Source organism: Vollenhovia emeryi, unplaced genomic scaffold (assembly GCF_000949405.1).
Source record: "Vollenhovia emeryi isolate VEMERY1.0 unplaced genomic scaffold, V.emery_V1.0 DF939184.1, whole genome shotgun sequence".
Taxonomy (NCBI): domain Eukaryota; kingdom Metazoa; phylum Arthropoda; class Insecta; order Hymenoptera; family Formicidae; genus Vollenhovia; species Vollenhovia emeryi.
The window spans coordinates 756,545-779,893 of record NW_011967182.1 but is presented as its reverse complement, the minus strand read 5'-3'; the positions used below and the strand labels follow the sequence as shown (position 1 = coordinate 779,893).

General features: G+C 44.5%; 1 protein-coding gene across 1 annotated transcript in view; it reads left to right on the top strand.

The window, feature by feature from the left end:
* LOC105562742 overlaps positions 1–18,213 on the top strand; it is a 52,258-nt gene extending 34,045 nt beyond the window's left edge. Inside the window, exons 5-13 of the mRNA XM_012013799.1 lie at positions 1,595–1,747; positions 2,409–2,603; positions 3,258–3,646; positions 4,613–4,849; positions 8,244–8,423; positions 13,169–13,316; positions 14,048–14,314; positions 14,654–14,991; positions 16,332–18,213. Of these exons, the coding sequence (XP_011869189.1) occupies positions 1,595–1,747; positions 2,409–2,603; positions 3,258–3,646; positions 4,613–4,849; positions 8,244–8,423; positions 13,169–13,316; positions 14,048–14,314; positions 14,654–14,991; positions 16,332–16,671 (2,247 nt within the window). The 3' untranslated portion in view covers positions 16,672–18,213. The remainder of the gene's footprint in view (positions 1–1,594; positions 1,748–2,408; positions 2,604–3,257; positions 3,647–4,612; positions 4,850–8,243; positions 8,424–13,168; positions 13,317–14,047; positions 14,315–14,653; positions 14,992–16,331) is intronic.
* The last annotated feature ends 5,136 nt before the right edge of the window (positions 18,214–23,349 follow it).

Sequence of the window (23,349 nt, the reverse complement as noted above, 5' to 3'; positions counted from 1 at the left end):
AAAAATAATTGGCCGCTTATTAGGGAAACACTTTTGCCGTGCCGGGCGTATCGTTAGCGTAATGTATCATCGTCCGAATTAATTTGCTCGTCGTCGAGCAGATGCGCGGCAGTGATATACGATCGACATAGTCAGACGGGGAGCCCTCCCTGGAGCCTTGACACGGCTCATATTTCTGTTTCAAGCAGACACACCTGCGGCGGAAGTCGTAAAAATGACTCGCTTCCTCTCGTATGCGGTTAACAAATTTTCGGACGGTCCCCTTCCTGCGACCATTATTTCCCCTTAGCATCTCACGGTGCCGCGCAGGTCGACCCCCTCTTCCCCCTCGTCACGTAAATCAACGCGAGCGACGAGTTTCTGACTGGTATAATTTTTTTGCACGAGAAAGATTCAAAATTGGTCAGCAGCCAAGCGCAAAGTTGCTAAACGCCGGCAAAACAAACCGGCGATATTTTTGCAAGAAATTGGAAAAGCGCCACCGAACTTTGTTTTTATCGCGAGTTTAATTAAAAAGAATAGGAGAAATTTAAAATCCTTTCCCGATTCTTCTCATTAGTCTTTTTCCCTCGCTTCGTTCCTCTTTCTTTGCTTTATTCTTTTCTTCACCAGCGCTGGTAAAGAGTCAATTCTATTTCGAAAGCTGTAATTTATCACGAGGTAAGAATCAACGGTAATAATGTCAGCGTCCTCTAAGCATACGTTATCGCGAGCAGTCGATGCCGCGAAACTAATCAACCTTCTCGATATTCAGTCTCGGAGTCGATAAACGAAATACGCGAAAGTTGTAGAATTTACGGCCTCCGTTTCGGCGCCGGAGGTGATCGTTTATTCTTTTCGTGTGCAACTAGACTAGACAGACAGACAGACAAACACTCGCGGGACCTGCACTAGATAGACTTCGATCGCGGGCGAAGCAGTCTACATCGGTGTATTTCTACCGAAAGTGCATTTTATTTCGAAACTCTGATACAACCGCTCCGATCTTTATCGCGCTCTTATCTAAACGCCGATTCCAGCAATTCGTCACGTTACCCCCCTATTAGCCCGATCGCGGAAAATAATTTTGAACTTATTGTTACGTTACATAAAATCTATGCGATTTAGTTGAATAAAGTATAGAGTTAGTTGAGCGTTGTGTCGTTCTTATAGAGAAATTATTGAATCTGCAGTCTGTTCCCCAAAAAAGTATAGGGTATAATTTCTATATATTCATATGAACATTTTTGCTTAAAATGACCGATACTATCACCTCCCAGAATATTGACCTTCCCTCCTGGTACACTCTGTACAGAATAAGTAACATTTTTGGAAAGAAAAATTCTGACACGAAAGTGAGTAAGGGAAAAAGAAAAGAGTTAAAATCGATGCTAATATTCGGCGTGCAAGGTCGTGCAGCACCTACACCTACAACAAATTTACATTTATATTTGAATTTCCGCGATGCCGCCGAGGGAATATAAATGAAATCATGGCTGCGCCGTGCATATATGCAACACACGGGGCGCATTTAAAGATTAGAATAAGAAATTCTATGCGGGAAGAATACACTTTGAATAAAGGATACGAACAGATCGATTCATATCTCGCGTAGGTGAGACAGCACGAGGTGCCGGCGGGCAAGCACGCCTTAATACACGTGAAACAGCCCCGGGGCCAATTGGTGGCTGTAAGGGCGCGACCAGCGACTCAGGCCGAGGCGCCACCCCGAGAACTGCGTCTCTGGCAGGATTGCGACGTCGTTCAGGTACGTAAAGCTACCGCGAAAATTGGATTAGCTGTTATAAATTCGAGACAGAAACAGAGAAAGAGCGAACGTAGCGCCGGGCAACGTGACCGGTCTGCCAAGCAGCCGCGCGCCGCCTTTGCATAGTGATGCTCCTGCGAGAGAAAGAAACTTTCAGCTTTGCATTCTTTGCCGCGGTCGGAGCGAAAACCGCAGACATTTCTGCCGCCGGTGGACCAAGTCGAGCGCGCAATCGCGAATCAAAGAATTAAACGCAGCCATACAAGTTTAACCAAACACCCCCGGCAGCGATTTATTCCGGGCGAGGACTCTGTGAGGTTTCCTCCCCCGTTTCTCCTACGTTGGATCTCCGATACCTTTCGGAGTCGCCCAACATTTTCCGAATGATATTATTGGCGCGTTTGTCACAATCGCATTATTTTTAAGTATAGCATTCGGCGATTAACGAAATTGCTCTTCAACGTTAAACTCCGGCGTAATCCGATAAGGATGTATTGTTGTAATAACTTGACTCGCTTGTTCTGATAACTTAACGAATTAAACGTCGTTACGAAAGTCCAGGTCCATCTTCGCGGGTAGAAACTTGGTCTGTGCGCGAAACTTTATCGTCGAATTATGCTTATCATCTATTCCTCTGAGATAGAGAAATTTGTCTTTATAGGACTACGTAACAGTGTATGACGGATACACCACCAGGGAGCCAGTGATCCTAAAATTTTGTGGCGGCGGGGAGCCGGTGCCGGAGGCCATCAGCAGCGGCCCGGAAATCCTCGTGGAGTTTACTACCTCTCCTTACGGCACCTTCTTACACCCGACGCCGCCCCATTCCCTGCATGGGTTTCAATTAGAAGTGCAAGTACGTGAGGAAGCTCTTCCCATAAATTGCATAATGGCCACCTTAATTAATGTCTAACGTGTCCGTTCCCACTTAATCACCCATAAAATTCAGCCGCTTTAGATTTGCGCAAGCACAACGCGCCTTGAAGAGACAGAAAGTAATTCGCGTCGAAACTCTTTAACGCGGACATTTTCGTCCACGTGTACACTTTTAATCGATCGCACCCATTATCGCTCCATCAAAGTAACGAAATAACGAGGGGGGGAAAAATTTCTCCCGCGTACCGAGAAAAAAAAAGCAAACGACGGGTAATCTTGTTATATTTCTAGCGGCGCAGACCCTCACTTTTGCAAGACCGAGATAAATCATTGTTATCCCCGTATTACCGAAAAGCGAGAATGGTTTCGATACTCATTTCACCTCGTTGGCCGCGCATGAAATCCAACGGGTTGCCGCTCGCGGGGCAGAAACAACGATATCACCGACATTCGTGTTATCCCGTATAAAATTGCCTAACGACACACCGCAGCGAATGCATTCGCATCAGATAGAACCGCAGACACGCGATCGCGAGCCCGAGCAATTCGGACTCACCCCTGCCGGGAGGGTGAGCCGGCGACGCGAAGCCCGACCCTGCCGAGACCCCTGCACGCAACGCGAATCGGCTTCCAGGTCACGTTCGTGGACGTCGAATCACCGACCTACGCCAAGAACAAACGCTGCGAGTTCTGGCTGAGGGGCACCGGCGGCGGCATCCTGGCGTCGCCCCGTCACTCACTGCCGAGGAACAGCACCTGCCTCTACCATCTTCGCGGCGCCGGTCCCACCTTGCCGAGTCCGACGCCGCCGCGCCCGTTACCCAAGTTCCCGGAGCAGAGACCCGGCACCGTGTGGAGGAGACCGACTCCTCGGCCGCCGGAGCCGCAATTCCGCGTATGGCTGTCTATCCTCAAGTTTCACGTGGGCACCAGTCTGTCTAGCACCGACGAGGACTGCTCGACGACGCTGATGGTCTGGGACGGCGAGATGATGCCGCTGTCGGAATGCAACGACGTCGCCTGGTAAATGGCGCTAGGCCGTGGGGTCAACTTACTCTCTCTCGTTTTGTTTCATTGTTTTTCGCTCACTCACTTTTCACCGGATTCTCACTTTAACACACACTCATGTGTGAACCGCGAGGTGAAAGGATTCTTGTGCAAATTTCACATAAAAATAAACGCTTCGTTCAAGATTGCAAATCCCAGTCTTTCATTGCTATAAGCAACTCCAACTTACAGGCCGGCCTGTAGCTCGATGAGTTTTAATCAGGGATAGGAAAGTTACTTTTTTAAGCTACCGTTATAGTTACTGATTTTCAAAAGTAACTCGTTATCGCTACCGATACGTAAAAAAACGAATGATACGTTGTTTTTTCCGTTGAAAATCAGATAAACTAAAACATCTATTTTTTACTAACAAAGATATTAATAAAACAGTCTTTTATTTTAAAGTTGTGTAAAATTTAAACCGCTCAAAATGTAGATAGACAATTTTGACTTGAAATGAAAAGTATCAATATAGCTAAAGTTTTTTATCGTACTCTCAATTTTTGTTATCAAATTTTCAACGTAATAATTTTAAACTTATCTTCAATATAACCCACGAAAATAATAGATTATGAATATCGCTCGATATTCATCGGATGTATCCGTAATTTAATTGGAAACGTAATCAGAAAAATTAACCATCGGAAACACTATTTAATTGGTTGATCCGATGGAAATTTTTCTCAGTGTGGTTTTAATCTTGACTATTAAAGGAGCATCTTATTTTATTTCAACGTCAAGAGAACTGAAGTCTCTCAATTATCTTAGAGATTATCTCGTTTTCTTTGATCATTAAATTGTCAATTGATTATATTATAACGGTCTCTGTTCTTTCTTACTCATTCATTAATATTGATTTTACAAGCTTCGAGAATTTCCTTTATTACCAAGTAGAACGTTTATAAAAGGGAGATCTAACCAGGGATCTAACATTTGTTTCAGCGAAAAAGAACGTCAGCGTTACGCTGAAAGAATGGGCGACCCGATTCAACCCGTTCTTGCGCGTCCCTCGAGCAATACCACGTTGCTGGCGAGATATTGCAAGGACAAAGTACCGAAGACCTGCGATCATGCCATCCTGCAGAACACCAGTCGTCCGTGCTCTTTGGTGGAAAGCTTTGTTTCCTCTGGCAGCAGTCTAACCATAGAGATGCGCATGATCGAGTCGACTGCCCTCAGGTAATTTGTTGACTTTTATCGCGGCATTCCGTAAATCCCTTTCATTATCGCTTAAATATACAAATAATATCCTACTGTATTTATTTTACCGCGGAAGAATAATTGGATTATCCAAGAAATTCTAAGCTAAAAACGTATCCTTAAACTGGCGAAAGTGAAATTAATATCCGTGTTAAGGTATCGTTTATATCCTAGTTTAGTCTTACAATTAGTCAGATTCGTTAGTCTACTTGAAACTTTTAATACCCATTTGGAAAGTTATGTAATTTCCATAGCTTACATTCCTTAATTAATCGCGCCCTAAAAGTTCGAGCTAACAATAAGCGACAGGCATATAAACGCGGACAAAGTAAGTGACAAATAATGCGATGTATTGACAAATTGCTTTCATCGAGGAATTATTTCGCTGTATATATATCGAAGATTATTGGAAAGTCTTTTATTATGAGATAGGTTTCCAATATGAGGTAGCAGTCTTTCTACGCCCAAATTTAATCACAAGTCTTTTTTCGCAACGATTACACAATCTAACAATGAATTTTCCACTAAACAGACTTCGCTCCAAGAGCAATAACGACTAACAACTCATTGTAGACCGAGCCTAATAAACAACTCCTCGACGGCCGCACCTAGCAGTGCACTTTAATTAGATGGCGGGCCCGGCTAAGACAGCGATTTTTAATCATTAATAACTCGGTTAACTATTGCGAAAATTGCAAAATGGTAGAGGACTTTTCAACTCCGTCTAGTCCGCTCTATCCGTAGATAAGAGGTGAGGCGGGTATCACATAACACCCTGTATATATATCAGTTACTTTCTCGTACCTAGAAAATTGTTGCTGCGGTTGCGAGATCATTTCTTTCCCAACGAAATTCGAAGGATATCCGCGAAACGTACCCATCCTCGGATGTCGCTCCGTTTCAGTCGAGAAACTGATCAAGTAAAGGGGCGTTAATGGATATCCCCCCGAAAAATCTCACGGGGATATATCGGCGATTCGTATCGGCGAATAGTGGAGCGCACAAGAGGCGCCAACCCGCGCGTGTCGTAATCTCGCGATTCATCCGATTCGCTCGCAACACCGTCGGATCCGAACCGCCGCACCGCGCCAGAGTGTTACAGGCGAAGTACAGCGGGAACGTTTTATGGAAGTACGACGCGCAATATCTGCCACGGTAGCGCGTTTCATTCGCTCGCCACCGCGCGATACCTTTCTCTTTCTCTCTTTCTCCTCCACCTGCGATATAGATTATTCATGAAGGATCCTCTCGCTTCTCCCGTTCCTTCCCTCGCGCCGGGAAGATAGCGGGATTCAGAAGGATGTCGAGACACGCGGCCTCCACATCCCATTTGCTTAATTTTATACGCGGTTCTTCCCGCACCGCCTCCCCTTCCCACCCCGACGCCGCGGAAGGTGTTACATTTATCTCTTGATTCGTTGCTCCGCAAATATAAAAATTATTTAAATGAACTCGCGTGTCGCGAATGGGAAAAGGCGAATTTTGCCAACGCGAAGAGACCGCGGACTTTGCCTTGAAAAACTTGAGGCGCGCCTCCCGTATAGAAACACCCTTATAAAAATGTAAGCGAAGTAATTACTAGAAAATCACTGCACATCAATAACTTCTAATAATTCAATTGCTGAAACTCGAGTAATTGCCCAGTGCTTTTTCCAAGCTGTTACATTTCCGTAAGGGCATTTGCCGTACCAATTTCTGCTGCGCGCTCACCACGTCGCTCCACGCGCTGTGCGTCCATTCATGAATGTTAATCTAAACAATGAATTAATATGCTTCGTCCGCCTCATTGAAAGAGTGCGTTCGGATGTTCGAATGTTTTGCGTTCGGATAATTAATTTACAAACCCGGGGGAGGGGTAGAAGGGGAAAAAGAGCGGACAATCTGAGAGCCAGTCCAATATTATTAAAAATGAGAAGAATCAAGCGCAATACCCGCGCGTGTGTATGGTACACCGTAGAAATGTTCACCTCTGCTAATCGAATCGCGATTACATCGGTCTTTGTGGCGTTAATCGGCGGAGCGTTTGCGTCTGTCGCCCCCGTTGTTCTCTCCGTCGTGTTCCACGCACGATAATTCCCGACGATCCCTCGCAACGCAGGCGAAAATCTAGATCTAGGCGTTATTCGCCGATGAATAATTAAAAGTCGGCTTTTTCCACGGCGCTCCCAGGCTGCGGGTGACACACTCCGGTTCACATTTCGCACGCGTTACATCCGTTTATCACCCCACGTCCGGGAGTATCCGCCTGTCGTCGTCACCGTCGTCGTCGTCGTCGTCGTCGTCCCCTCCCCCCTTCCCATCTTTTTTCCCCTCGCGCACGTGCCTATCGGCCGTGTGGACGCGAGGTGTTCGGGCGTGATAGCCCGGCGATGAGTGACGTGCAATGCGGATGCATCGCACGGTCTAGTTAATCCTTTCCGCGCGAGCTAAAGCCTACCGGCGCGGCGCACGACGCTTTATAATAAGCTCGAACCGGGTTTAATAACATCCCCGCGACCGGCCGGCCGGTGCAACGTCTCCCTTCAGAGCCCACCGCCTTTCACAATCCGCTGGGGGTTCGTCGATCTTCATCGGTGCACCGAACCCGCCGGACAGCGGCACGTATCGACCCTCTCTTGTTGTTGTTACGTAAACACAGTCCCGCACGTGCCTCGCCATCGTCCCCGTACCCACGGAAAAGATTTCCTGATCCGATGCTGTTACACTTCGATCTGTCATAACGCGGGAGCGACATAGTGACAATCGCATTTATTGTTGAGAAAGAGATATTTTAATTTTTTAAGGCGACGCGTCGCACGCTTTTTCGCCGGAAAACAAAGCATGAAAATCGCTTCCAACTTTTCTCGAAAACGGTTTTACAGAATTGTTTGAAACTTCTACAGTCGACGTCCGATTGATAGAGGAACAAAGCGGTTCTTCGCATTTTTCCTCATTTTGAAAAGAAAAATTGCAGTTTCATTTATCATATAAAATCTCTGTAATTTATTTTTTAATCAGGAAAAACGCAGAGAACCACTTTGTTCCTCTATCAATCGGACGTAGACTATAAAAATTTCAAGTCATTCTGTAAGACTATTTTCGAGATAAATTGGAAGCGGTTTTCACGATTTCTTTATCGGCGAAATTTCCAAATCTTAGAATAAAGTGACGTTGGTGCATGCAAGGTATATTTTCCCCAAGGATAAGACCGCGTTAAGATTCGAAAGCAAAGAATATACGTGTATGTACAAGTCTTCTATCGCTCGTCTATTTGTTTCACGGATTAATATAATAAATACAAACTTATATTTCTTTCTGTGTAATTTAACAAATCTACTTTTTCCTCCTATGCTCTAACGCGAATTAATTAGCTCGTGTCGCGCTTTTCTTCCAGACCCGTAAACTTCCGCGCTCTGTACGAATTCGTGGATCTTCACCAGGACGGCGATCCTTACGGCAGCGGACCGTGTTCCCGCATTTTCTACAGTCGGAATCGAGACCATTATCCAGATCGTAAATTCCAGGGGCCGCGCGACATATTCCTGTACGGTCGCGGAGGGTCAAAGAACATAAGGTAAGAACGCGGCCGTGTTCATTATTACGATAGCAAATTAGAGAGATATCTCTGAGAGCGAGGGGTAAACCGCTGGCCAAAATGTACACCAATGCCCACTCTAAAAAACTGATCACTAACTGATGGATAACTGATCATTGTAACTGATGTTTGTTCAATGCACTGCGCTACTAGGCTAGTGCCCAGTGGATGTTACTTTATTATCTTATTTTATCTTATTTTATCTTTTTAGATTTTTAGAATGCCCCAGCAAGATCAAATAACACCCACTAATGCCCAAAAAATGCCTAGTAATGCCCGAAAGTTGTACACCACAATGTCCCCAGCGGTTTTTATCCCTCGTCTGATTGTGAGAGGGAAGAACATTCCATGTCTTGAATTTTCTTATCGAAAACACGCGTTGCTGTTCGAGATTTCCGATTCATTTCGACAGTCAGTATTAAGTAGATCTGGTTTATGATGAATTTTATAATATAATTATGTAATAACTACGTCGGTATACAATATCATTTATTATAATTGCCCATTCGCTGATAGCGGTGCAGTGACAGTTCGATATTACGGCAGTTTATCGTCCGCGATGGGATTACATATCGGAATACCGTCGTGAAAGCTAATGCAAACGATATAACGGCGCGATTACGACATCGTCAACTCGTTATCATTCGTCAATTCGCGACGACCTATTATTAACAGGCCTATTATTAACAAACCATTGCGTCGTAAATCCTCTTGTCGTAAAATACACTAGTCTTCCCTATCTCCCTTTCGCGATCGACGAACGGCGTACCGCGAAACTGAAAAGACGAGGTCAGGCTCGCATACGCCACACGCTAAACGGCAATTAGAAACGTATGTACGAGTACATCATCAAGTGCATCACGTTAAACGGGTATAAGCTTTACCACTTGTATCAGGTACTCTCGTTGTGGAAAAATTACGCGCGATATGTGCGACGTATCGATAGCACAGCTTCATTCATAAATAGTCGAGTCTCGAGATTGTCAGAATCGGAAGACCTAATTTTTTCAGATTCCAAGAATTGTGTAAGATGCAATTTTCTCTTAAAATTTATCCCGAAAATCATGCACCGAGAAAAATTTCCATTGGATAAACCAATTAAATAGTGTTTCCGATGGTTAATTTTTCCGATTAAATTATGTATGTACAATACATATCCGATGAAATTTGATTGAAAACCGATCATAATTCGGATATACAATTTAATCGAATATGTTCGTTTGTTATTATATAATTGGATTATCCGATTATATATTTAATCGGATATTTTTCTCAATGTGGGATCGTGGGACAAGACGGCATTTTGAAGAACTTTATGACAGTTTTTTGAAACTTCACCATGCATTTTACTAGCAATAGAAGCCTTTGTAAATAAATTACACACGGAGAGAATTTTCTTTTAAAATTTATCCTGAAAATATAATCGTGGGACATGGCGTTTCGAAGAACGTTTATGAGAGTTTCTTGCGCGAGAGCTTTGCGCGCGCAGTTTGTAGTTGAGCATTGTATACCTTCAAGAATTTGTATACTTGCAAAGAAGGTATTGTATGCGCAATGTTCATTTAAAATAAAAGGTAATTTATAACTCACTGATACGATCCGCAAGAGCAGAGTTGTACATCGTCAAGTATATACGTTAAACTGTAAAAATACAAAGACGTATATGATTATTATAGAATAATTGTATAAAATTGATATTATTTTATTAAATATATTTTACATTTTTCAAAATAGGTATTTATTAAAATAATTATAGAATATTAAAAAAGTCTTTCTTTTAAATATAAACTCACAAAATTTTATACTTTCGTTTTGCAACACTTATTCGAATCCTCGCTCGAATCGTTCGAATAAATAAAACAAGAACAGAGAACAGATGCTTTATTTTGCACAAGTAGCAAATGGTATCAAAAATTAAGACACTTACCTCACCAATTCTCAGCCTTTGCCCGATGCCCGCTGGGCCTGCTCCTCCTCTCAGATTTCCTTGTTGCACTCACACACTCACTCGCGAAAATCATCGATCGCGCGAAATTTCCGGCACTCCCGTATGCGATGTGAAATACCGCGAAACGCACCAAATATTATTAACAAGTTGCATTTTTTATTCGGAGAGAGTAGGATAATAATGGATAAATCATTGGTAAATTAGCGATATAAAACGCAACGCGAGCATCGGAATCCAAGCATAATCTGCGGTAAAGTAGTTATTAGTCCGCAACGAAACGATATTTTATAATATTTATTGTCATTCAATCTAATCCTCGAAGTGAATTATATGAACGAAACAGCGATAAATAGTTGTCATTAATTGCTATTGCAATTAATGCCTGTTCGAGTCGTGAAGAACGACAGAGCGAGTTACAGCGCGAACGCCGAAGTTCGTACAAATGTCTTTCTCTTTTCCCGAAAATAAAACAGAAACTGAATAATTAATGAAGCAACGTTACTTGTTACTGATAGAGGTGTACGAATCAATAGCGTTTCAGCCTTACATTCATCGCGATCGAGTCTTGGAAACCGATAACGCAAAAGTAATACGACGCACGGAGCGACTCGCGCCACTGCTTGCCGGCCCGACGTTCGGCGAGCGAGTGAGACGCAGCGACCTTCAGTACACGCAAAAACATCATACGTCACCGCGCCGAGTGAAAAACAACAAAAAAACGTTGAGAATTCGTTGGCCCGTCTACGTAATGGAAAATTCTGTACTTAATAATATTTTACATTACTTTATTCCGCGATTGTTACTACGTTTTGCGTATTATTCCGCGGACTTAGGCCTGGTTGCACCAACGTCGCTTAGATTTAACTTTAGCTTATTTCACTCTTTGTCTCTTTCTAAGGGAAACAGTTGGAAAGCGACAAAGAGTGAATTAAGCTACAGTTAAAATTACGTGACGTTGGTGCAACCGGGCCTTATTGGTATTGATTAAATTAACGATTAATTCTGTTCAATCGAGAAAATGTTTCGAAACAAAAATCGTTGTTACGTGAATTCTAATTACTAAGATTAGAGATTTTACTTCAATAGTTGATGCATATCAATGTATATTACTAATTGCAAATCTTCATTTATTATGAGCAAAAATTATGGAATTATTTACTTTTATATTAATTTAAATTAGTATTAAATACTTTATTGGAAACAGCATTGCGCGCGCTATTTGGTTTTAATTTATATTTATTCGTGATCTTCTTCACACATTAAGAGTTTTTTAATGTGAAGAGGACGTAATCTGACGTTGACACTCTGTCAAAATACATCTTACATGATTCCCGCACTGACAGCTACTCGCAATAGAAAGCCAAGCGAGAAAATCAGCTCGCGGAACACAGCGTCAATAATTAAATCTCTTATATACCTTTTTAAAAAGATTAGTTATTGTTGTATCTCATTAGAACAATAAGAATTTCTTTCATTCTCCTACACTCAATTAGATATTTAACTTTAACTTCTTTTTCTTTAACTTTTGGTTTAGTCTCTAACTTTCTTTAAGTATATTTTTACACAACTGTCAAAATTCAGATGCGAGCTAAAGCATGACACGAATCTAAAAGAGAAGTGAAGCATATCGTACTTCGAGAAAACCAATTGGCATCGCGAAAAAGAGGTGTCGACTGTACGATATTAACGACATTCACGCCGGTAACATCTCTTTTTTTAGAAAGGGAACATTTTACTGATAAAATGTACGGGAAAATTTCAAAAAACTGTCATAAAATTCTTTGAAATGCCACGTTGTCCCACGATTACATGATTTTCAGGATAAATTTTCCAAGAAAATTCGCTCCGCGCGTAATTTATTTACAATGGCTTCTATTTTCAATGATTCGTCCCGCGCGATTTCCACCTGTCGCGATCTGAATGGAATGATTTCGCGAATCCCGAGCGTCTTTTCGCGAGAACTTTATTGTACGTCGCCCAGACGCATCTCACCGAGATGTGTGCGGCAAAACGCGGAGCACGCATCTATGAAAGGTACGTACACATATACCCGGTCTTTGACGGTCTCCGTACGGCACTATCGCGCGCGTTCCTTTACTACCATCCGCAGAATCGAATCTTGCACAATTCCGATAAAATATCAGTTAGATGCGGCTTTACGACAATCGTAAAATGAAGTTCGCGCCGTTAAACCGAGATCTTCTTGCCAGCAAATCAGAATTTCTGTCGTAACATTCGGCAAGACACGGCTGCGTTTTCAGCTTACTCGTCACTTCTGTTACATAGCGCTTTAGAAATGTATCGCAGTGCCAGCTGTAACAAAAGAATTGTCCGATACCAGAAGATAAATTTACGCGACTAAATTTCCTAAATAAAAAATTTCACGCAGATAAACTCGCTCGCCGAGCCGCTAAATCATTTCCGTATTAGTTGACGGTAAAATCGATTTTATTTGGTCTTTTTAATACCGCTACTTGCACTCGCCGAGAGATTCATTTCCCCATCTAAGTAATGAAAGGCAGGAATGTTCTCCGGCGGGATAATCCAACCGCGATATCCGAAAAGAGACTGGGAAACGCGGCAATGATGGCTGCACGTTGCCATGATCCACTCCTAGGATCACTTCGGCCGCTTTCCGATTAACGAGCGTACAACCTTCGACGCTCCTCGTAATCTTCCCGCGGTATCGATCACTGAACCGGGCTCCTTTGCCTGGCCGGCGAGGCGTGTAGATTCGATTAAGTGCTGAAAGTGCAGGCCAGAACTGGTTTTGCAGCTGCGTGTACCGCTTCGAGGGAGAACATGACGAGGTGGTGAAACTGAGGTTCAACAAGCTCCTCAATGGGAATCGCACCTGCCGCAGCGTCGGCAACTCCGATTTCAATAGGCTGCTCTGTGTCGACTCCGAGAACTTCTCGGTTAAGGTGCGTAATTGAAACTTGCGGTAATTGCAATTAGTCCCGCGCCAAACCTATTGTGCGATCTATTGCCCTCGTGCGAAAATTAAATTTTGCCATCGGTATGCGTCATTGGACCCATTTATTCGAGCGCTCCGCATCGCGAAACGTACGCGAAAAGGAAAGGGGAAGTTTTGTATCGCGTTGAACACTTGGAGCAATGCTTTCGATGAATTATCTTGAAGACGCTAAGCTGGAAAATGATCATCAGCGACAGAACTTACGGATACAATGGAAGTTATATGGAAGCACTAACAGGTGGCTTTGGTCGAGTAATTAACGGTGGCTTTGCGATAGCAAGTACCAGCAATCTCCGAATCCAAGCACGGTAGATCGAAGTGAACCGACAGGCTTCAAAGTTTCTAAATAGTCGATACCGGCGCGAATCAGACTCGGGTACGTACCGCGCGATCGACCTTATTAACTCGATATTTAATCAAGCGAGTACGAGATTGAATACGGAACGTGGTGTTAGAATCGCAAATTCAACTTGCCGGTTCGAGATTTCATTTTCGAGGATACCCATCGGGCTCTGATTTCCACTGCGAAGCATTTTTCGGGGGAAAAAACGAGAGGCTTATCGAAAATCGTTTTTTCAGCCGCGAAACATATTGATAAAAAAACAATAGACGATAAATTGAAAGTACTATTTCGAGGATTAAGTCGGTCAGAGGCGTCTCTCTACTGTCTGTTTACAGGTGCTCGATTTACCCTGGCCAAATGCGCCGCCCATCCAGCGAGATTGTCTCTGCTCGAATCGATCGCTACCCATCAATATCAAATCTACCTCTAATATCGCCGAGGTACATTTCGCCGTTCTATCCATGGACGCCTTGGATGATTACAACAATCTCTTCTTCGAGGGCACCTGGGACTTCGTCAAGACGACGCCTTGCATGCAGAAACGTAGAGTCAGGGGGCCGTCCGGCGAAATTAAATACACGCCACCGATCGACGATGACGAGGTAAACGTGGGAAGCTTTGCATGCAGGGCCGTTAAAAGCCGTCGTCTAATTTTTATCCGTTGATCTGAAAGGGGGAAAAAAACGGAAAGTATTTGCAAAAAGATAAATCACGTCCGAAAGGGACCATTTTGCGACACATGGAAGAGGTTTTCATTATGTCAAGTAACATAGTTTGGTTTTTGCTATAATTGATCGTGTAATTTTTCGAAAATGAGATTTCAGTTTTTAAAAACGTCGAAATAGAATCACGAGGGATATTTCAGATCGGACGTTTTAATAACCGATTTTTAAATGTCTATCTCGGTTATACTTCATCCCGACGCTTCTCTTCACCGGCAGAAAAATTGCGAGAACCAGCCGTGGCTGATCGATCCCGGCCCGGGGCAGTATTTATACGTGAAAATGGACGGTATAATCGTATCGAACAGCACCAAGTGCGCGACCAAGAATCGCATCATCGTGCATACGGGCGGCGCGATTCACGTGTCGGTGTGCCCGAGACCACCTGCTGACGTGAGGCACCACGTGGTCGAGGTGTTCAGCGACGGTTGGGCCGTCAGCAGCAACGCGATGATCCTCGCGCCGGGACAGGATCCGATCCGGACCATCGCCGTGGAGTTCATCGTGAAAGAGCCAGCAGCTTCCTACACGGTCACGTGGCTCGAGCTCACCCGAAGGTTCGTAGCGACGGCATTTCTACGGGAATAAAATGGAGAAAGGAAGGGGTACGAAACGAAAAGTCCCCGATATACCCGATATTATGTCAATTACAAGTATTACTGGAACTACTGGAAGTGCTCCTGATAACGGGGCACGGTAAAGACCGTAATTAATAGAGTCTTTATGAACGCGACCTCCGTAAAGAGAGGGAGAGAGAGAGAGAGAGAAAAAACGAAACCTTCATTAAACTTAGCCGTAATTTATCTATAACTTTCGCAATCTCTCGCGCGGAATAATTAATCTCGTAGAAACGAAGATTGTCTTAATAGATTCACGCGGGTGTATCTGCATCTCTCCCGGAAAGTTGCAAAGACCCCTCGCTAACTTACTATACGTGAAATGTATAGCTAAAGTTTCCCAACGTTTAGTCCGCTACAAATGCTCTTGATAATTGATAACCCCAAGTCTACGGGGAAAAATACGCGATAGGACACTGCCAGAAATTCTACGAAGCATTATATGAACTATCGAGAATGAAGGTTCTTCGTTAACACATTGCTAAACAGCAAACTAATAAGAATAATTGCAAATCTTCCTTTTCCCTTCGATAAGTCGATCTGAGGTCTGGAGTCGCGCTGCTAGCTTATTGTTCCTGCTTTATTCAGTAAAAAGGCAAGCGAGAAAGGTATCGAGTGTGAACCTGGAGATGGTTCAAGGGGAACACTATCGAACTGAAACTCACCAATTTGCATCACACTTTTTTCTGAGTCAGTTCGACTCTGCTAGAGTCGAATATAGGAGTTCGTGCTTAATCACGTAAATACGAGAGGCTCTTATGCACGGAGAGAATTTTAAATTCAGAAGGATATTACTGGCCTCCGGTAGGGTCGAACTAACGCGGAAAAAAGTTAGGTGCGAATCGGTGAGTTCCAGTTCAATGTCCCTTCAGAGTCGGAAGAATAAACGGAAAGATCTCCCAGGTTCGAAACCTGGTTTCGTCCTCCCCCGTTATTTTTCCCGTACGGAAGTTATAATATTACGTCTTAGCGCCCACCTCCCGGAAGATACATCTTTACTTATTATTATTCATGCCAGGGGATCTCGTGCGCTTTCTGATTTACAGCCGCGTAAAGGTACAATGGCTCATGATGGACCGTTCGAGAGCACCACTCGGGTGTCTCTCTGGAAAACACTTTAATTAATATCCAACGACCCGTCCTCGATTAAGCGGTTGTCGGGCGGGAACGGGGGAAGGGGGGGGGGAGGAGGAGGAGGAGGGACCGGCCGACGAGGAAAGCTGCGTTCGTTACGCAGCGCGGAACAATGTGACTCTATCGATCCTTGCTCTGACCCGCAGACCGTCGGTGACGTCAACGGCGGGCCTACAAATGTCGCGGGACTGCGAGCAGCGGTGCCCGGAGCTGGACGCCTGCATAAACGCCTCGTTGTGGTGCGACGGGGTGTCCCACTGCCCGTCCGGCTACGACGAGGCCCTCACGCACTGCTCCGTGCTGCTGCAGCTGCCGCCGCTGCAGCTGGCTCTGGGCGCGCTCGTCATCCTCACCGTCCTCGGTGTCTCCTGCTTCATTGTCTGGCGGGCCTGCCGGCGGCGCGGCCGCCGCTCGATATCCCAGCACCGTCTGAAGAGCATCTCCTCCGAGACGGCGATAATCGACGGGAAGGAAGTGATATGCTGACACAGCGACAGTTCTGTGCGTTACGTCGAGGTCGACCGGGTCACCACTGTGTGACGATCGCCGTCGTCCACGTGGCCGTCGTCGGCGCGGCTCCCGGCGATCCTCCGCGGATCAGCGGCCGGCCTCTACTCGGCCCTGCTCTCCTGAACGAGTCGCCGGGTCGGCCGTCGCTGGAGGATCTGCGGCACCGCCTCCGCGTAACGCGCAGAACTGTCGTGTGCGAGAGATTCGGGACGTTAGGTGGGAAGACCGGAGCTCATCCATAATCGGGAAAGCGCGTTCGATGCTCGATGACTCGATGGCGAGTTGGAGAACGCCTCTTTTTTTTCTTTCTTTGTCGAACGAACGCTTTCGTTCCCGGTCGGTCGACGGACCGATGGGTCTCGTTTTAAATTCAGAGAATAATGACAGGTGAGTTGGAGGCGAGAGAGTCGGGCGATCTGATTACAGGGGGACGTCGCGAATTGTAAAGCAGCGACTGGGACGTGCTCGGGGTCGCAAGCGTCGACGGTGTCCCACCCGGTGTCGGGATGCAATAGCGCCAAGTAAAACGTGTAACGGCGGATTAATTCGGCGACGTGGCGTGACGTTTGCGCGTAACTTTTCATCGAGGACACGACACGCGGCGCGCGCGCGGTCCTCCACGTCTACTTTTTTAAATAAACTTTCGTAACGATATACTGCCATGTTTCCTTCAATTTTAAGAGACTGACGCGTCTTGTAAAATGAGAAAAGGAATCGTTTGGAATTGAAGTATCCCGAGACACTTGTTTCTCACTGTCAATTTTTAGCGGACGCGTGAGAGTCTAGACCGTCGCGATCGAGTTTTCGCCCAAGTCTCGATCGCACCTCGCAGACATCGAAATAATCACTGCCGCGATAACCGGCGGGCACCGGAAGCTCTCGAGTTCCCTGATACTTTCGTTATCTTCGCGCGCAAGATCTTATTATTCTCGCGCGAAGCCTTATTACTTCTCCAAGTACCGTTACACGTCCCATCCACGCGAAAGTTTTAATGATTCCCCGTCGAGCTGCCCGAAAGTCATCTCGAAACGAGGAGAGAAAAAAGAAAGAGAGAGGAGAGCGTAACGTAAGCTACAGAACTAAAGTGCGAACTACTTTAACGAGGACAATAAGTAATAAAATCCTAGTAGTATGTTGCTATTATGATAGAACGGCTTGGTGACGATCGGACGACGCTGCGCCTTGATCGAACCTCGACGATTAGCGCGGCCGAGGAATCGCCGCGTTTTGGCGCAATGCCGAGAACGCTGTAAAGCACACGATGCGACGGGGCAGGTCGATAATGCGAGTTGTTGGCCAATTATAGCGAATTATTATAAGCCGATGAGTTTCATCTTAACCGCGTTTTAACAGTCGAGAGTCCGGCGCACCTCCAATTCAATTAGAGACGGTAATTAACGGACGTTAATGCGACCGCCCCGGCGTCGTCTTATCTCATTTACCGATACCACCTACACGGAGAGAGTTTTTTCGTCAAATTTATCCTGAAAATCATGTAATTGTGGGACAACGTGGCATTTTGAACAACTTTATGAGAGTTTTGAAAATTCTACCATCTATCAGTAAAATGTATACTAATTGTGAGTATAATTGTTAGTAGAACGTGTATGGTAAAATTTCAAAAAACTCTCATAAAATTTTTCGAAACGCCATGTATACATTTTACTGGTAGAACGTATGGTAAAATTTCAAAAACCTCTCATAAAGTTGTTCGAAATGCCATGTTGTCCCACCATTACATGATTTTCAGGATAAATTTCAAGAAAAATTTCTTCTCGCGTAGCACAAAACTATCTCGCATTAGAGCCGCGTACATTTTGTCCAATTAACAGGCATGCAAAGTATTTATATTTGATATTACACAAGAGACGTCTCGCCTGCTCTTCTCGAGATAACGCTCGAGCGATCGAGCAGCGAAACGGATCTTCGCATCGACGATGATTAATTAGCCAAGGCGCCACGTCGGTCCGATCGACACGTCTCGATTAATTAAGGAACACCTCGTTCGGGGATCCGAGACATCGAGCGTCGCGCGCAACGTGTTAGCGCTAAAGACATTAGTTCTTCTTGAGAATAAGAGTAGACAAGCAATTTTAGAGCCGAGCGAGCTCCTCCTCGTCTCGTCTCGCGCTCCGTACTTTTCCTTTTTCCTTGTTTTTTTTTCCTGGGCGCGCGTGACGTACTCGCACAGAGAGATTGTCTGTAAGATAGATAGATGAGAATGGTCGACGCGCACAAGTCGTCGCGACGTTACTAGACGAATCAAGACGTCGATCGAGAGAGATGTTAAATATTTCACGCAATGTGACGTGCTATATTGCGGCCGTGGTGACGCGAGAAACTTCAACGTTACCACCTATCGTTTACTGCCAAAAGTAGTCGATTATACCTCGCCGACAGCGAATAAAAGTTTCGAATTACATTTACATGCGTCATACGAATGTATTACCAGTTACATGTGTTCGGTATTGTTAATAGGATCCGATCGGTTTACAGCAGACCGTTTCATTGCGCTGACTGTTATTGTTTCGTAAAAAAAAAACAACAAAAACTATAGAGAGAGAAAAGCGGTACCGGATTAATCACGAGGATTTCCTTTTCGTATCATGGCCGCAGACTTCTTCCGGACGTCGGACGTCTGCATTGCGCTCGGGTCGCGCCTCGACGCGAGCGAGTGCGAAGAGAACTTGGCTGAATTTCCAATTGGTCGAGTAGGCTCGAAAGATCCCGACGAGTTCTAGAAAAATTCTGAGTTGTGGATGGGAAATACCCTGATGGGGAATGCGTTTTTTACCGATCGACGAGCTCGCATCGAGGCGCGGCCTCGGCCGACGAGGGGAAAATTTCAGCTAGAGATACTGACCAAGTTTAAAGCGATAGCCGACTTTAGGCCAACTTAATTATTCATCTTAGCGATACCACGACAGAGGGTGGCGGTGGATAATATGTAGACTTCAGTAGCCTGAAATTATGTGATAATATATAAATGCTGTTTTCCTCGGAGCTGTGCTCCGACATTATTGTTACGCCGGGCGAGCGGTGTCTACCGGACGGTTGTTGAACGCTCGCTGTCAACATTCTGAGAGGCTCCGCTTCCTTCCTCTCGTTATACGAAAGCAACGCGACGCGTTGCCGCCGACGATAATGGCGAGGGTTTAGCGCACGCGAGGGTTTAGCGAGATTAGAGCGAAACGAGTGGCTCGAGCGCGGCTCACCTGTCGGGCCACCTCGAACGCGCATACGAGCGCACCGACGTCACTGCCGCGGCTTGTACACCTTGTTCATACTTGTACATAATCGATTAATTTATCTATTTGTATCGAATAACGATGTGTGTACTTCCGCTCGCACGTTTCGGCTGCCGAGCACATGGCACTTCCGTTCCCTTTTTCAATTTATATTAAACTAACGACCCGCAGCTTTCCTCGCGACTCCACGGCTGCCGTTGTCAGCCGAGCGTTCAATTTTAATCAGCGAATTCCGAGGCGACGGGAGAGCTTCGTCTCTGCATCTCGCCTGCATTAATTAAAAATGAAAATACGATTCTCGTTGCGATTACCGCCCTGAGGAAACTGTAATCGCGCGAGAAGCACCGTTTTAAACGAATCTAGATCAGATGCGTGAGATATCGAAGCTGCAACCGTTATCGAGTCTATGAACTTTAATTACATATATTTTAACTAGCCCGTTATGTCGTAGTGCGTTGAGCGATAGAACTTTGGGCATTTACAGCTACGACGCGTGAAACTTTCAGCACGACGCGGCTCGCGTGTTATCTGTATTGATAAAGTTTGAGTAGGAGCCTCGCGGGAGCCACTACTTCTTATTAACCGGAGAGACGTACAGAGACTCACACACATTTCTACCAATGCAGATTAGCTTTGAGTTTGATTGGAATAACGTTCAAATTTTAGACGGAGAAAGATTTTTATATAAAAGACGAATTTCTGAAATGCTTTTCATCAAGAGACAAGAAAATGGTTTAAATGTACAGACAGATACACACAGTCTTCCGGATTCATATAATACTGCAATAAAAAACCCACTATGATTTAATTTTCTTTCTTTAGGTTTTTTAAATTTTGTTCGTTTTCATCCTTTCTTGCTAGCGAAACAAATATTACTACCGTGACTTTCATCTTATTGCCATTTAGTTCTAACTAATATCTACAGTTTATCACTCTCTTGTTTTTAACAGCTTCTCAAAACCACAGGTAATTACTATTTCTTTCGCTAGAACCATATATTCAGTTTACTCTTTCCTTCTTTTATGATACTTGTCTCATTAATTTTGATATTACTGCTCAATATTTGGTTTATCTTTCCGGCAGTTATTTTCCTTATCGGAAAGAGTCTTTTTATTTATATGTATTGTTATCTCTTTCTAGTTTCAGGAATTGAAAAAAGATAAAAATAAATTAAACCGAGATCAACGTTAATCTGCATTGATAGAAATGGTCATCAGTCACTTTTCGACAGAGACAAAAACACTAGGGAAGAAATGAGAGTGATTCCTATTGAAAGTTTCCGATTAAAAATATTTTTAAATACTATAATGGGGGTAGAGGGAGTAGAGGAAGTAGAACAAATAGCCCCCTCGCGATCATTAACATTACCGAGGTGGCTCTCTTGCACACAGCACGATGACGCGTACGTTGACATTGCGAGCGGAAGTTCGCATCTTGCCGCTTTACTACACGATAAGCGTAGAAATTCGAAGAATCACGGTAGAATCCTCTCGGAACAGAGCACATTCGAAATAGAAAGAAAGACGATGGGAGCTTGAGAAGAATTCTTTTTAATTTATCCTGAAAATTATATAATTGTGAGACAACCCGGCATTTCGAAGAATTTTATGGGAGTTTTTTGAAATTTTACCACACATTTTACTAGTAATAACAATTGGTATACATTTTACTGGTAGAATGTATGGTGAGATTTCAAAAACTCTCGTACGGTTCTTCAAAGTGCCATGTCCCACGTCCCACACGATTTTCAGGATAACTTTTAAGAGAGAAAATTCTCCCCCCCGTAGAGAGATGCAGCGCGTCCGATATCGCGTGCCGATATCATCAGCTAACCGGGAATACCGCCAACTGTTCTCTCGTTATTTGCGAGTACACGTGCAACAATAATTAACGCAAATGTAACCGACGGATGTGGAACAAAGCGATTCTGGGCGCGCGGTGCAACGCTTTTTGAGCTCGGGACGCGGACGGAGCGTTGAACGAAGACGATCGCCGATGTGATACATCACAGTTGGATCTAATGCGGGCTCGATGGGGCGAGTTTCACTTGGTTCTTGTTCCGCGATCGCTGGAAACGCGTGCGTTACACACGGAAGTTCCGCGCCCGTCGACGATAAGATTTATCGCGCTGCGCTCTAAGTGATAACGTTGCGGATTAGTCGGACGATGCGAAATAACGCATGCAACGCACGTCACGCGAGCGTTACGTTCAGAACGGTCTTGTGTTCAATCAACAAAGGGGTAATACGAGTAATACCAGTTTTTTTCGGAAAGGAGGTCACGGTTTCATTATCCGTTTCATTTTTACACCTGCGCAATTATGCTTTAATCCCTCTGTCTCGTTATGAAATAGCCAAGTAGTAACCAACTGGCCGTGTAATAGAACGTCGCGTTATTGCAGAAGAGTTTTATTTTAAAAAAAACAGTCAAGTCGTCCTAAAAGTGACACCATAAGATGCAACGGAAGTTATAAAAAAACGGAAGATAAATATTTTCCGACGGTTGAAAAAGCTCTTTGCTCGTATCACGGTACGTCGGGATATCGTTGGAATTATTCGTAAAAGTTCTCGTTTACTTGGGACCAAGATATTGTTTAATTATATAATACTCGGCCTGCCAGTGACGTAATCCGCCTTACATGATGCAATTGGGCGAGCACGTCTCGGGTGAAATTATCGAAAATTCTAATTGACACGACTGATTCACGAGCGGAGATTCAAAGACTGATTATTTACATAGTTTCCTTTCATCGTCTACACTGCCACGCGTAAAATCTCTTTCGCGATAGACGATAATTATAGATCGATCGTCTATGTCGGGGAGAATTTCCGAAATACAGAGAAACGCCGTTCTCATTGAAGGATAACCAGAGATGATCCAAACGACTGCACGCAACTTGAATTGGAAGAATAAAATTGTCTCGCTCTTTATTTTATACAATTTATAATAATAACTTCTTCCATAATTTCAAGTCACTGTTGTGTCCCGATGCGACGATATCGGCTTTAAAGCCATGACCCAGATACAGAGCTAACTCCGCTGATGTGTTCCACTACCTACTCGCCGGAGGGATTTTTCCAAAAATAGGTCGACGACGGTTTCCCTTTTAATTACGCTAATCGTTCCTGACACGAGCAAATTAATTCGCAGAATCCTAATAGCGCATAATTAACTGCACCCTGAATAACCACATGCACGAATACGATTCGTCACCACCCATTTACGAAAACGGGTATCGATTCTCCGAGGGGGGAAGATGAACGTAACGAAACAATAATTTGTTCCGCATACCCGGAGCGGTGACCTCCTTTCAAAAGTAATTGCAATACGCTCTGACATCTTTTAATCGCGAGACTGCTGCACCTTAAAATGGCAGCGGAAGAGAAAATCTATTTCGAGATAACGG